Genomic DNA, 12,939 nt, shown 5'->3' on the forward strand with positions numbered 1-12,939 from the left:
GGGCATGCCTGGGTATATCGATTGGCCAGTGGCAAAAGGAGTCGCATGCAACATTGAAGAGACCCAACCTTTCGTGTCGTTAGTTGGATGCTGGTGGACGGCCGGAGACGCTCCAAGGGCGTATCGTCCACACACAACGCTTCCAATTGTCCCATGCCACTGGTCCCAAAAGTCCATCACTCGAGCCGTGTTTGGGGGGTTGCATGTGTCGAAAGCTGCCATGTTCCCGCGACCCAATAGGGTGGAAGCGCGATGTCGCGGGAGGAAGCGAGCACGAGGCGAGCAGCGAAAAAAGTGCATCAAATGTGTAGCCTGGTGTACTTCGGGGCTTTGGGAAAGTTGGAGGCGAATCAGGAGCCGACACGCGACTAACACCTAGGGCCACTGCCTGATACGCCGCAGTCTGGTCTTGTGGTGAGAGAGTTTTGCTTTGAAGTTGGGCTGTAAGGCACCAAATATGGTATTGGTTTTGATGCGGAATAGAGAATGAGTAAATTAGATTGGAGTGGATGTGATCAATATTGATGAAGTTGATTTGTCTCTGGTGGTTGTGATCGGCCAGCCAGCGTCCTTGATTTGGGTCGAGATATAATTGTGTGTAAGCCAATGCTTCATGCCGCTACCACTTTCTGCCTACCACATCATCTCAAGTTGTCCAGGAGGCATATCGGTCCGACGCTTCTAGAAATGAGCGATTTAGATCATCTCATACCTCCTTCGATCCGGAGCTTCGGCCGCAACTGCGGTTGATTTCTCCTGGGCATCAAGATGCAATCAATGCCTTGCTTGGTTGGATGGACATTTTACAAATCAAAACAGATACTTTTTAAGGAGCCGTGTGTCAAATGCTCTTTTGCCCATCATGTATGCATTCAGGCAATTAGTGCCAAGTGTTCTCTCAGAAGCACCCTGACATCAGATGACAGGTGGTCGTGCCGGGCACCGTTGATTCACCATGTTGGCGTCGATGCCACACTGGATGTGATGAGCGAATGACACCAGACAACATGCGTTCATACATATCGCTGTTGAGGAGAAATCTCGAACTCTAGGCTCTGTAAAGTGAACCGTTTGCACCAAACGAGCAAGCCGCCAATGCAAAGCGCAGATGTAGATGCATGCAGGTAGCAACAGAACGCGGGGGAGGCAAATCGACCAGAATCGCCCAGACTATCTTCATTCCGCCTCGTTGGAACTGTGGTGCACTGGTACTTCTCCTTAGCTACCTTTGTCTAGTAGCTTGAGCTTGATCAATCCAAGGACGCATCTGCACGGGCCGCCACTAGCTCGATTTCATATGATAATACGGGAATGACTTCCAAGGTAGGTTGAAGTAATCTGAGGCTTGTGAATGTCACGAGACCAAGGATGAGAGTGAGACTAATGTCTGGTTCATCGTGGCGAGGGTAAACAAGTTGGCTGAACTCCTTAGATGCCTTGTGTTCAAGCCGAAATTGTGCACATGAGCCCTCCCAGACAGCATTTCATGCCTTTCCCAATTAAGGAAGAAAGACAAGTAAATGAATAAAAAGAACAATGATGATCGTCTGCCTCGGCATGCTTCGGACTGATGCCAATCACTAACAATAGGTGTCAAAGTTGAGCTCAATGCAACGACATTGCAAAGTGTCTAAGACTTGTAAACTTTTGTAATCCTGGAGCATTTTGATGCTGAGGTGAAATTCAAAGCTCAAAACGACGGTCGGTCGGTTGATGTGGTCCAAGCTCCCACCTTCCCTTCAGTGTGCCACGCCCATTTGATACATCCAAGTGCTGTGACAGTGTCCAAATCATTCAGCGACGTAACCGTAACGGTTCAGATGGACCATCTTTACACCGCGTCACCTCTGGAGACAGCCAGTATTGGCTTGCCTAGGTGCCTAGTTGCAAAACCAGAGTGCGAACACCGCCATATGCGACATCACTGAGCGACCAGTTGACTATTTGTGTAGCTGTAGCTTCATAACTGAGGCGCTAAGGTGTAGTGTGGTTGAACGGGCTGACGCAGGTCATGGCCACCCACCCGTTTCGGGAACCGGATGCTTTCTGGTCAACTGCCCGACGCTATTCTGTGAGAACTCAGACAGCAGAATGGGACGTCGGAGATTTGAACAACGCTTATTCTCCGTGCCTGCGAATGGCTGGTATGCGGGAGAGACAAGAAAAGTTGAGTCTGCCAGAACGCCGGCTGCCCTAGATATTTCCAAACCGCTGTAAGGAACCAGCTGAAGGAAGCAATCGCCTCGGCAGAGAGCAACGGGTAATGCACAAATGGAGAGACCGATGAAAAAAAACCTCCCCGTCACAGTTACGTCTGGAAAGACCAGTAAACGGGCCTTCTTTTGCTGGTCGACAGTGGCACTGATCTGGCCCATTTCCTAGGATGCTGAGGATCAAATCCTGTACGCTTCCGTCACCGGTTCACGGCGAAATCACAGGCAGAACCGTGCATCACACACAACCAGAATGGTTGAAGCCCAGCGGCATGGAGTAGGAGATGTTCAAGATCCTAGTTCAAGGGTCGCTCACCCCGTAACATTGTTCTTGAGCGTTTGATTTCATGGAGTTTACCTTGACCAGCCAAGGCTGAGCAATTGGTCATCTCGACTGACTGAGAGACAGCGCCTGTCAGGCGTTTTTGAAGGCGACCAATTACTCCAGTCTACACAGCAAAACACATGATCCGTTCACGGGCATTTTCGTACTCCTTTTGATTATATGACGCTGAACATTTCATTTAGGCCCTTCTTTGTACTGCTGCGTGCGACGAGCTGGTCAACCAGCAGGTGCATGTTTGCACGAATGGTGTCGCCATTGACGTCGCCAAACAGCCGATGATGGGGTGATATGCTTCTGTGTCATGTTGCTTTGCATGACACCAGCACTTGCAGGCGACATGCTAGTAGTCAACTTTCCAACGGAAACATGGTAACCAAAGAGTCCGAGTGAGAGCAACGTAGTCGCAAGTTCTGAGCTCGGTCCATTCTGAGTCTCACGCCACATTGACGGGATTTCATTTCGATTTCTTCCGTGACTGCCTTACAGTACTGTGAGCGACTCTGATCGGCCAACACGTAAGACGCATGTTGACCCTGTCCATTGGCCGGGCCACTGTGGCCTTGGGCTGTTTTGGCGTTTGAATATCTCCAGCCTCAGTTCATTGAAAGGGCACCGAGGCTTCTCGTTCCGAGGCTTGCAGCCTGGATGACTACTATTGCAGCGAAATTCAGTGCTTGGCGGGGAATTTTGCAACCCGCCTGCTCAGCCTCCCTTGCCTTCTCGTTTGGCTTTTGTTTCCCGATTTAGGCACTCATGTCGGACTCTCGGTGCTGTCTCAGCAGAAGCTGAACGGTAATCCACCGGGGAGAGGTGGAAACAGAGTTCATTTGTTGCTTAAACAGTCACTGCCTCCATCAGTCATACGTGTTCTTGACACCAGACTTGTTGCCGCGTGCACGTACCCAGGTAATGTGCCCTGGGAGCCAGATTCCAAATGGTTGGATCCTGTTGAGCAGCCTGATCATGCTGGGCATTTGTCCGTATCGTTCGGTTGATAGGGATTTTCTCCTGCCACCTAAGGAGCACCCCTCAGCACAATGTGAGGCAATTCCTATCCATTGGTGGCCATTCAAATTTCAGAGGCGTCTTCGGCGTGCAAGCAAAGGTCAGGGAAGAGCACGCGGACTACCCAACTGGAGCTGCAGCCAGCACACCAGACCAGATGTCAGATGTGCCCAAGAATTGGTCTCCGGTGGTGTTGTACCTCCCAGGACACGGAGAGTAGGAGAGTAGGGGCGAAAAAACGGTGCGGCCCGGTACATGGCCCCATTAGGGAGCTGACCAAGACTTTCGGAAAGCCTTTCTGACTCTTGCGGGTGCTGGGTGGCATTTGAATGACGCTCTTAGTGGTGTGTGAGAATGGAGATGCCCTGATCATGGTTAGTACCCTGCATGCCTCGGAGCGTGTACCGGGGGTTTCCTCATACTGCCACTCACACCACCCCCCGGTCGGGTCTTCTGCAACTGACGAAAAAAGCCGATGAGGACGACGACGCGGCGGTTCCCCATTTTGGGTGGCTTGGTGGTTGTCGCTGAGGTTGATTTGGCCTTGTTCCCGGTCTGTGTGCTGCATGCTTTACAATGTACAAGTAAGGTTCGATTGAACATGTAAGGCATCACTTCAAATTACTCATGTCCAGGTTCGGTCCATGTGGGAAAAGAGGAGTCCAACTTGGCTTGTTCGCGACTTCCCATTTTGTCCAACGCCATATATAATTTATCTTGAGGCCCTCCTTCCCCAGCTTCCCCATTCAATAAGTCATTTGTTCCTTCCATGTTTACCCATCCCACTTCCTACATTCAATACACCTGACGGCTTAAACTTGGGTCTGGTTTGAATTCACCATTCGGTTCACAGTTGTTGAAGTACCAGATTCTTCTTGTTCAATACGAACTGTGAACACTACCCACCTCATCCCCCTTCGCAGTCTCATGCTCAGTGCTCAACTCTAAAAGCCAAGTACACTGCTATGGCGGCGACTGCACGCAAACTCCCCACGAACAGTACCAAATCACAAACACCCAGGAAAATGCCCAATCAACCAACGTCCCCACGGTCATCGTGCGCCTCATCTGCATCCTCTGCACGGACGAGTGAACTGTCTACAGCTTATGTTCTCTCAAGGTCTTATGATGCCCCTTCAACCTACCGTCGAGGAGCCACAACAAGCAAGTCAAATCGAGAGAGGAGGACCGACAACGAAAACAATGACGAAAATAGTCGTCGAAATCGCCACAGCAGACCCCAAGAAAAGATGATGCGACAGGAGGAGCAAGAGGTGCCACCGCCCACCATTACTTACTTTCCACCCTCACCTTCAGCGTCCATGCTCTCTGTCAACACCTACGACTCTCGATTTTCCGAATCCGGTCTTGAACATGACCTTACAGATGACAACTCATTTGGCTGTGAGCCTGAGCCGGTTCGACTTCCCGCGGCTGAGGATGCTTCTATTCCGCTAGTTCTTCCTCCGTACCGCACGGGACCTACTGAGCCCTCGGTCAAGCCTTCGGATCCTTACACATTTAGTCGCTTGTTCCCCTCAATGAACCGCCTTTCTATTCGTCACGACGATAGCACCTCAGATGGGAATATGAATCTTCGGGTCGAGACGTTGGTAGTGCCTGGTTCACCCCCTGGTAGCGGTCCCGGCCCCATCTTGGGCTCTCGACGCCGACCTGCTACGGTTCAACTATTTCATCTGCGCATGCATGATCTGGCAAATCGTGACTTTTCTTTCCGTCGATATTGCCGCGAGTCTGGTCGGGAAGTATGCTTCTCCAAGCGTGCTTACACCAAGTCTTCTGCTTCTCGTGGTGGTATTCATAACTCAGTTTCGTCAGCCTTACGATCTGTCAAGTCACCTTTCCGACGCTCGGACGCCTCCAACTCCTCCTTCTTCTCTCTCAAGGCATCGTCGGCGTCACGACGTCCCTCCACAGCTAGCACCATGACGGCCAAGTCGTCCGCATCATCTTGTGGCGACACCGAAATCTCTGACAACGCATCCGGATATATGGCTGTGAAGGCACCGTCGACTCTTTTAGTACCTACCGATTCTATCAAACTCGAGTTTAGCAACTACGCCCGCGTTGAAGTCTCCCGTCGCAGCTCAAAGCGTTACGAATTTGAGTGGTGGGGCCACAAATACGCTTGGAAGAGAGCAGTGGACAAGACGCTCAACACTTTTTCTTTCCACCTCATGCGCGATGACCAGGACGAGCCGGTTGCACATATTGTGCAGGAAATGCGAAGCCCGAGTCAAATCGACGCAGATGAACGAGCTGGTGGTTGGATCCCGCCTTGTTACATGTGGATTAGCGACCAGTCTGTTCTTGAAGCCATGACGGACGTAGCTGAGTAAGTCAACCAACAGGATTTCGCATTCATTGCTCATAATCAGAAACTAACCATTTCAGTGTTATTGTCTCTACCGGTCTCATGGCCCTGGTGGATGATTGCATTCGCGAGCGTTGGCAATCCAAGAAATCCATCTCCGGCTCGGACCGGCGCCGGGTCAGAGAGCCCCACCTCGGCACCGACCAGGTCAAGGATGCGCAGCCATCCGTTGGCCGTGGCTTGTTCAGTCGTCGTGGTCAGCAATCCGGCAAGCCGTTTCGATTGGGAAAGGCAGTTGCCGTCTATTGAAATGATTCGACAGTCAGGGGTTATTGCGTAGCAGAAGGGGTTTTAATTACGGCATGTATGTACGATGTACATTGAACTTATCACGGCATGAAGGCATAAGAGCATGGTTGCATATTTGCATAGGTACTGGCGCGGCGTTGGGAGTGTACTTTGAGCACAGGTTGCTTTCCTTTGTACATCATCATGGATATGAAGCGTTTTGGCATTGGTAACAAATCCCATGAACCTAATTAGTCACAATACTACAGACGAACGGCATGGTATATCTATTTTACTGTAACTGCTGCTATCATAATAGTCCTTGTCATAACATCCTAAGTCATCATAACCATACGTCCAACACGGTTCAACGGCACAATCACGATACAGTTGAGTGGATTTTCATTCCTCCCAGGCCTTCCCGCCCAGCCAGCTCCCAAAATCCAACTTCATCAACAACCTATCCACCCCGCCCACACGACACGGCACATAGGCCCCCTCCTCATTCTCATCATCGACCAACCCCTGCCCATCCCACTCAGCCAAGAACTCAGAATCGCTTTCCAAGTTCCTCAGTGCCGAAACGACGCTCTCTATCCCTTGCTTCAGCTTGAGTTGTATGTTGTGCAGTGAACTGAATACTTGGGATTGTTCGCGGTCCAGATCAACAAAGGCGTCTACGACACCTGCGTCGTGCTCTAGGTCGAGGGACGTGAAGAGCGAGTGCAGGCGGTGGAGGTGTGTGACGAGGTGGTCTATGTGTTGGAGGAGGATGTATAGTGGGGATGTGAAGGACGGTTGGGTGAGGAGCAGGCGGTGCGTGAGCGTGCGTAGATACAAGGTGTGTGCGGTGGAGAGGGTTTGCGGATCGTGAGTTGGAGTTTGGGAGGGATGGTGCGGTTGCGGCGGGATGAGCCAGCTGTGGAAATTGTCCCAGAGGGTTTTGACGACTTCAGTCTGGAAAAAGGCTTCTGTTTCGGCGAGGAAGAAGATGGCGGCGCTGGCGGTGGTCCATGTGCTCCGGAGGAGCCAGGCTCGGTCTGACCAACGTTCTCGGAGAGTGACGGCGTGGTCGGACGCGCCGCGGGGGGAAGGGTAGTGTCGGCGAAGAGAGGTTATTTTCCAGAGGTCCGTGAGGCGGATGTGGGCGCGGCGCAGGGACAGGAGGTATGCGTTCATGGAGGAATAGAGCTGGAGGTCGGATGGGGAGATGACCATGTCTAGCGGGGAGGGGAGGTCGAGACTGAGCATGGCTGGGACGGAGAAGAGCATGTTGCGGAATGGTGATGTGGCGAGTATGTTTGCTGCCTCGACGTCTAGGCCTCTGCCTGTGACGAGGGCGGCGGGTGGTTTGGATTTCGTGAGATGGAGCTGTATCAGTTTTCGGGCGAGCTCAAGTTGGTCGTCTTCGTCTGCGTGTTGGCCCTGCATGGAGACGAGGACTGCCCATGTTCTGTTCAAGACGGCGGCGACTTCTCCATCCTTGACGGTGATGTTTTTGAGGCTGTCGTCCTTTTCGTAGGCGAGATTGCCTGCTCGGCGCCAGCGGTTCCGAATCTTTTCGTCGGCTTCGTGGGTGAGGGCCATGGCGAATTCGCCCCGTCCGAGGAGGAAGAAGTCGCGGAGGAGTTGGACCATTTCTGATACCTTGGCGAGGGGGAGCATTCGTTGCAAGGTGTTTTGTGAGAGGGAGACGCGAATAGCCTTGATGGCTTTGGAAAAGTCGGAACTTTCGAGGGGGAATGTGAGGGTTGATAGTTCGTGCAGCTTGGCTGATACATGTGCTAGTCCCCCGGATGAAGAGTTCGTGCTATTCATGGCACGAACATGGTTGAGTGATTTGCCGATGAATATCATGGATGCGGCTGTTGCCCCTGTGACGAATGAAGGGAGGCAGTTTTCCACACATATATAATCCTACTGTCATGTAAGTTGGTGTACTTTATGGCTAAACCCGTGTAAAGAGCAAAACATACCTCTGGCGGACCCTGTATCTTTTGCACAAAGAAATCACCACCCCCAAAACTCGGCAACCTGCCATATAACACCCAAGCGGAAACCTGCTTCAACCAGGTCGTTTCGGCCACCTTGACCAGGCTCTCTGCCGTGGCAGCCACGTCCTGATATCCGCTCTGAAGCTCGTCTCTCAGCCGATCAATCAGTGTCGAGCCCCTACACGCACTGCCATCCTCGTTCGACGCCATGATGAACTGGATCGTATCCCATAGCCACTCCAACCGTCTCGTCCACTGCTGAAACTCGCCCATAACAGCCGTCAGCGGCACAATGTTGTACGCCCCGACTAGATCGGGGTCATTTTTCAGTATGCTCTCCTCCACTTGAAGGACTTTTCGCTGAAAGGCAGCCAGATGTGTTGAGTTTATGGCCGTAGCGACGGCGCGACATATCGTGGATGGGTGTCGCGTGGACACTTCGGCCGAGTAAGCAATGAGCTTGGTATGAAGGTCGCTTATGTGTCCGGCGGATGTGAGGAGCTGTCGTTCGGGAGGTGTTATCCCCGCTGAGGCGTCTGCTTCGGGCGACGGAGGTGTACGAAGGAGAGGGGATGGGTGGCCCGAGAGGGAGAGGAGGATTTCGTGGAGCATGATGCCCTGGAAAGAAGTTAGATTCTGTTGATGTCCTGGAATGAGGGTGTACTTTACAATTTCTTTGCTCGTCTGCGTTTGATAGAGTCAGATAGATCAAAGAGTATAAGAATAATTGCTCCGAATGGCTCGTATCGACACATGGGCTGGTTGTTGGAACGGTGGGGTTGGTTAGAGGGCCGTTACGGTGAAGGAAGTGTCGCGAATGATGGTAGTCTGCTGCCCATCAGCCGAGACGGCCGGAGAGCGGTTGGGATCGATTCTCTTTTCAATGTCCGGAAAGGGTCTTGTTCGAGGGCTCAAATGCTTATTTCTGGCAGCCGTTCCATGTTTGAGTTTGGAGACGTGGGGTCGAAGCTTTGAAGCTATCGCGACGCGCGGAAAGGATGTCACGTCCACACGTGATCCGTCCACTTCAACTTTCCCTTACATTGGGGACGATGTTCAAACAACCTGCATGTGTGGGAGAACAGCAATTTTATTTTGAGAAAGATCACAAGACTAATAATAGTAACACGTTCGCTAGTCGTCATCGAACGGTTCATAAGTGTCCTACGTTTGTACAACCCGACTACCCCTCCTCGACCGTTTCGTAACCCAATCGCCCATCTTACGACGCAGGTTTCTTCCCATTCCCGTCATAACCGCTGGATACGCTTGATGTATCGCCGTATGGATTGTTCTTTCCGTTCCCGTTCCCGTTCCCATTGCCTCCTTTCACAGACGATGCCTGGGACTTTTCATCTCCGCCGACAATAACTTGTCCACCACCTTTGACATTTCCAACAACCATGCCCTTGGCCACACTCTTGAGAATAGCTCGGCGAGACACACCCGTCACGTCAATATACACCAATCCTACGTTTTTGAAGCCACCGCCCAGGTTGCGCGAGACTTCACCAGCCTCGGCGCCCCATCTATGTTCGACAACCTGACTCACGCTAGATGATGTGCTGGTGAGTAGACTGCGGCCAGCATGTTCCATGCCATCGACGACGGTATTAAACGCCATCAAGCTCTTATTGAGCACACCAGGTTTATACGTCTCAATGATATTGCCCTCCTTGTCGTACCCTCTGGCCCTCCCGTCCTTGCGTCGCGAAAGGTTCGCGCCAAGGTTCTGTGCCACCTTGGAAATGGAGCCGACAGTGCTCGCAGACAGCCCGGCGGCTTTCGTTGAGAAAGTGTTAATCTTTCGAATGTGCGAGTGCGTTGTGGGTGTGAAAGAAACTGGCTTGGTCACGGGCTGCGTATTCTTGGTGAAGTTGTCTGCTTGGCCTTGCAGGGCATGAGAGACATAATCTGAGGTGGTGACGAGGAGCCGGGATGCCCTCATTCCCATGCTAACAATGGTGGATTTCTTGTAGGCAGGGTGCATTCGATCTTCTTCTTCGTAGTACGCCGGCGCGGGTTGGATGTTTATGGCTTGGGAGCCGTCGGTCGGTAGGGCGATTTCAACGGGATCTGGAAAAGCATATAGTCAGCTATGTAACGCAGTTCTGAGTTCGGGTTCCGTGTGAAGCGCCGAGGTCGTCTGTGAATGTGCTGCATACCTTTAGATCCCGGCTTGATAGCTGTATCTTCTATAACCTGAAATCCATCACTCAACTCGCCAACGACACTGCCGTCTTCTTCATCCACCAAGACAATTCTGCCGCCTTTACCACTGGAGCTCTGGCTGCCCTGGACGTAGCCCTCGCCTTGTGTAAAGTCATTCGGGTTATACGCAGGCAATGCGTCGCCTGCCTTTACAGAAGCGCCAGACACAGGTGCTGTCTGGGACCTGTTTGGCTTTGGCGGAAGAGCGCGCTCCAAGAATGACGTGCACTGGGCGAGGATTGTCTCAAAGGTATCTACATCTTCTTGGACGTTTGGACGGCTTCCAACCTCTGGGAATTCAATTCGAGTAAAGGCACCGGCTTCGCGACCAAGATCCCATCGAGGAATGAGATAGCTCGTCGGGGGCTTGTGGTAGATCTGAGTGGTGGCGGGCAAGGGCAGATCCAGCTCGGGAGGCAGATGGAGATGCAAGTAGAAGTCGTGCTCGCTAGATTTGGTTTCAGCAGGGTCAGCGAATCCCAAGGAGGTGGGAACCATGAGAAGCGAGAGAGTCTGAGGACCGCTCGGGGTCAGGGAGGTTTCGACGCCATTGGTGATGTGGTAGGCTTTGATGCCATGGACGGCATAGAGGAGCTTGGGGTCCTGCATTGTGAGGTGGTTAGATGTGACGGTAATGGTGATGTTGATGCGGATGGGTGAAGGCCAAATGATGCACTGCACAGACTTACATTATTTGATGAAGCCATGGCGGGCAGCAAAGCGTTGAAAACAGAGCGCAACTGTAAGAGGAATGCAAGCTAGAAATCAAGGTTTCGAAATGGTGATGATGTTGAACGTCACCGGCTCAGCTGGTGCGTTGTGTTCAAAGTTGGTCGCGTTTCGTCCCGCGGGGTTCAATGATGGAAATGGCACTGGAAATGGATGGATATGGAGATGGAGAATCGCGGGGCAGCTTGTGATTGACTTGACGTCAATCTTGGAATCTTGGCAAGTGCGGGCGGCCTCTTTCCTCCTTTTGCTCCTTTTGCTCCCCTTGCAACTTGAAAGTCCAAGCTTGGCCAGCGAACAATGCTTCTCAAGAAAAAGAAAATAAAATGAGATAGAAAGAAGACTCAAATTGTGTCCTCCTGCAAAACCTCAAACGACAGCCACATAAAAGGCAAACTGAAAACATGTCTGGTCCCATCAAGGGCCATGGCATCAATGCCCATGTGCGACAAATTAAGCATCATCCATCCTTGGCGCATCAATTGATCATCCGTTGGACAACCAAGCGCCGACTGCCTCGAGTCAACTGGTCCCTTTCAACTCCCTTTCAAGCCGTGGCCGCTGTGAGGCCTCTGGAACAGGGGTGAGCTGCATCTCATTGTCGTTATTGGGTTAAATGTATGCAGCTTGTCGCCACATTCGACACCATCAAAGCATCAAGGCGGGTAGACGCAGCGATGGATGAATGCAGGCCTGGTGCCATTGCATGTGGAGAAAGAACATTGAAGTCATGTCTGGTCAAGTATTGCTGACGAGGCTTGTTGTTTGGCGCTGAAACATTGATTGCTCATCCTTTAGCCGCCGTCTTTACTGTACTGTACTGTACTTTCTGTCTGTCAAGTCCTTGAAGCGGATGGAAGCTATTTTAGGACATCCTTGTAACGTTCGAAGTTGAAAGGGGTAAAATATGAGCACTCATATTATCAGCACTTAGGGAGCTTGTCTTCGGGTTTCAAGAATTGTACCAGACTGTACTGTACTGTATTGTGTATAACATGGCGAGCCGTTGACTACCTACCTACCTAGGTAGGTAGATACTCATGACTGGAGGAATGAGAATGCAGCTCAAATTGCATCTACTCCAGCCTTCAAATACAAATTATCACCACTTGCTTACATCATCAAGGGCGGATGGTTTAGTGGTATAATACTCCCTTAGCATAAAGTCCACTTGTGGATTTCATTATCTGGGAGTGGTCCGGGGTTCGATTCCCCGTCTGTCCAACGATAATCGACAGTGCAGTCGAATTATTTTTTGTTTTTTAAACCTTTTTTTTGTTGCTGCGCCGTCAAGTTGACTGCCTGTTGAGTCATGGTTAGAGGGGGCAAGTGTGTTGCACTTTTTTCCTTCAAACGAAGCAATGCTTCCAAAGTGAGACAGGCCAAACATGCTGTGACAATTCCCAGTTCAGACAAAGACAGTAATGAATCGCAAGTATTTGGCCAGCTACAAGATCCAGAACTGTATTTATTCTAACACCACAGTGCCGTATAATTTACCGCATAAAACACCTCAAACAACGACTGTGAAGTCCAAAGCCCGGCTAATTTGGCATTGTTACGGAAACCGTTGAACCGCACCAGTTTAGCAGTTATATAGGGTTCATGGTCTCATCACCATGAATTATTATTAGATGACATCAGGCATCAGGAGTGGTTAATGGTCATCTTGGCCGTGTTTGTACTCTGTTCTGTGGTGGCTATCGTATACAGAGTTTCATGCCTTTTGGTAACTCGTTTCAGATCTACACAACAGCTCCGCGTATGGCCAACTGTAGCATTTATGTTGTAAACCGTAACATATTGTAAACGTAGCTG

The 12,939-nt window shown here is 51.2% G+C and overlaps 5 protein-coding genes and 1 non-coding gene across 6 annotated transcripts; 3 read left to right on the top strand and 3 right to left on the bottom strand.

Annotated features, from left to right (window-relative positions):
* Positions 1-2,009: 2,009 nt before the first annotated feature.
* VFPPC_17878 (hypothetical protein) lies at positions 2,010-2,375 on the bottom strand (the record flags this gene model as incomplete). The annotated part of the gene is made up of 1 exon (XM_022429552.1): positions 2,010-2,375. The coding sequence occupies one exon, from the start codon at positions 2,373-2,375 to the stop codon at positions 2,010-2,012; it is 366 nt and encodes a 121-aa protein (XP_022285394.1).
* A 708-nt stretch (positions 2,376-3,083) lies between these two features.
* VFPPC_15979 (hypothetical protein) lies at positions 3,084-3,554 on the top strand (the record flags this gene model as incomplete). Its single annotated transcript, XM_018293732.1, has 2 exons — positions 3,084-3,116; positions 3,168-3,554. 2 exons carry the CDS (start codon positions 3,084-3,086, stop codon positions 3,552-3,554), a joined length of 420 nt encoding a protein of 139 aa, XP_018143139.1.
* A 1,035-nt stretch (positions 3,555-4,589) lies between these two features.
* Positions 4,590-6,208, top strand: VFPPC_07666 (hypothetical protein; the record flags this gene model as incomplete). The annotated part of the gene is made up of 2 exons (XM_018286487.1): positions 4,590-5,920; positions 5,980-6,208. The coding sequence occupies 2 exons, from the start codon at positions 4,590-4,592 to the stop codon at positions 6,206-6,208; spliced, it is 1,560 nt and encodes a 519-aa protein (XP_018143140.1).
* Positions 6,209-6,589: 381 nt separating this feature from the next.
* Positions 6,590-8,793, bottom strand: VFPPC_07667 (Spc97/Spc98 family protein; the record flags this gene model as incomplete). Its single annotated transcript, XM_018286488.1, has 2 exons — positions 6,590-8,104; positions 8,164-8,793. The coding sequence occupies 2 exons, from the start codon at positions 8,791-8,793 to the stop codon at positions 6,590-6,592; spliced, it is 2,145 nt and encodes a 714-aa protein (XP_018143141.1).
* Positions 8,794-9,403: 610 nt separating this feature from the next.
* VFPPC_17877 (SPG20 protein) lies at positions 9,404-11,099 on the bottom strand (the record flags this gene model as incomplete). Its single annotated transcript, XM_022429551.1, has 3 exons — positions 9,404-10,257; positions 10,347-10,995; positions 11,082-11,099. The coding sequence occupies 3 exons, from the start codon at positions 11,097-11,099 to the stop codon at positions 9,404-9,406; spliced, it is 1,521 nt and encodes a 506-aa protein (XP_022285395.1).
* Positions 11,100-12,246: 1,147 nt separating this feature from the next.
* On the top strand, positions 12,247-12,345 carry VFPPC_17276. Its single transcript has one exon. It is a non-coding gene; the product is annotated as a tRNA-Ala (tRNA).
* The last annotated feature ends 594 nt before the right edge of the window (positions 12,346-12,939 follow it).

The sequence above is a fragment of the Pochonia chlamydosporia genome, chromosome 4 (genome assembly GCF_001653235.2).
Source record: "Pochonia chlamydosporia 170 chromosome 4, whole genome shotgun sequence".
NCBI classification, from domain to species: Eukaryota; Fungi; Ascomycota; class Sordariomycetes; order Hypocreales; family Clavicipitaceae; genus Pochonia; species Pochonia chlamydosporia.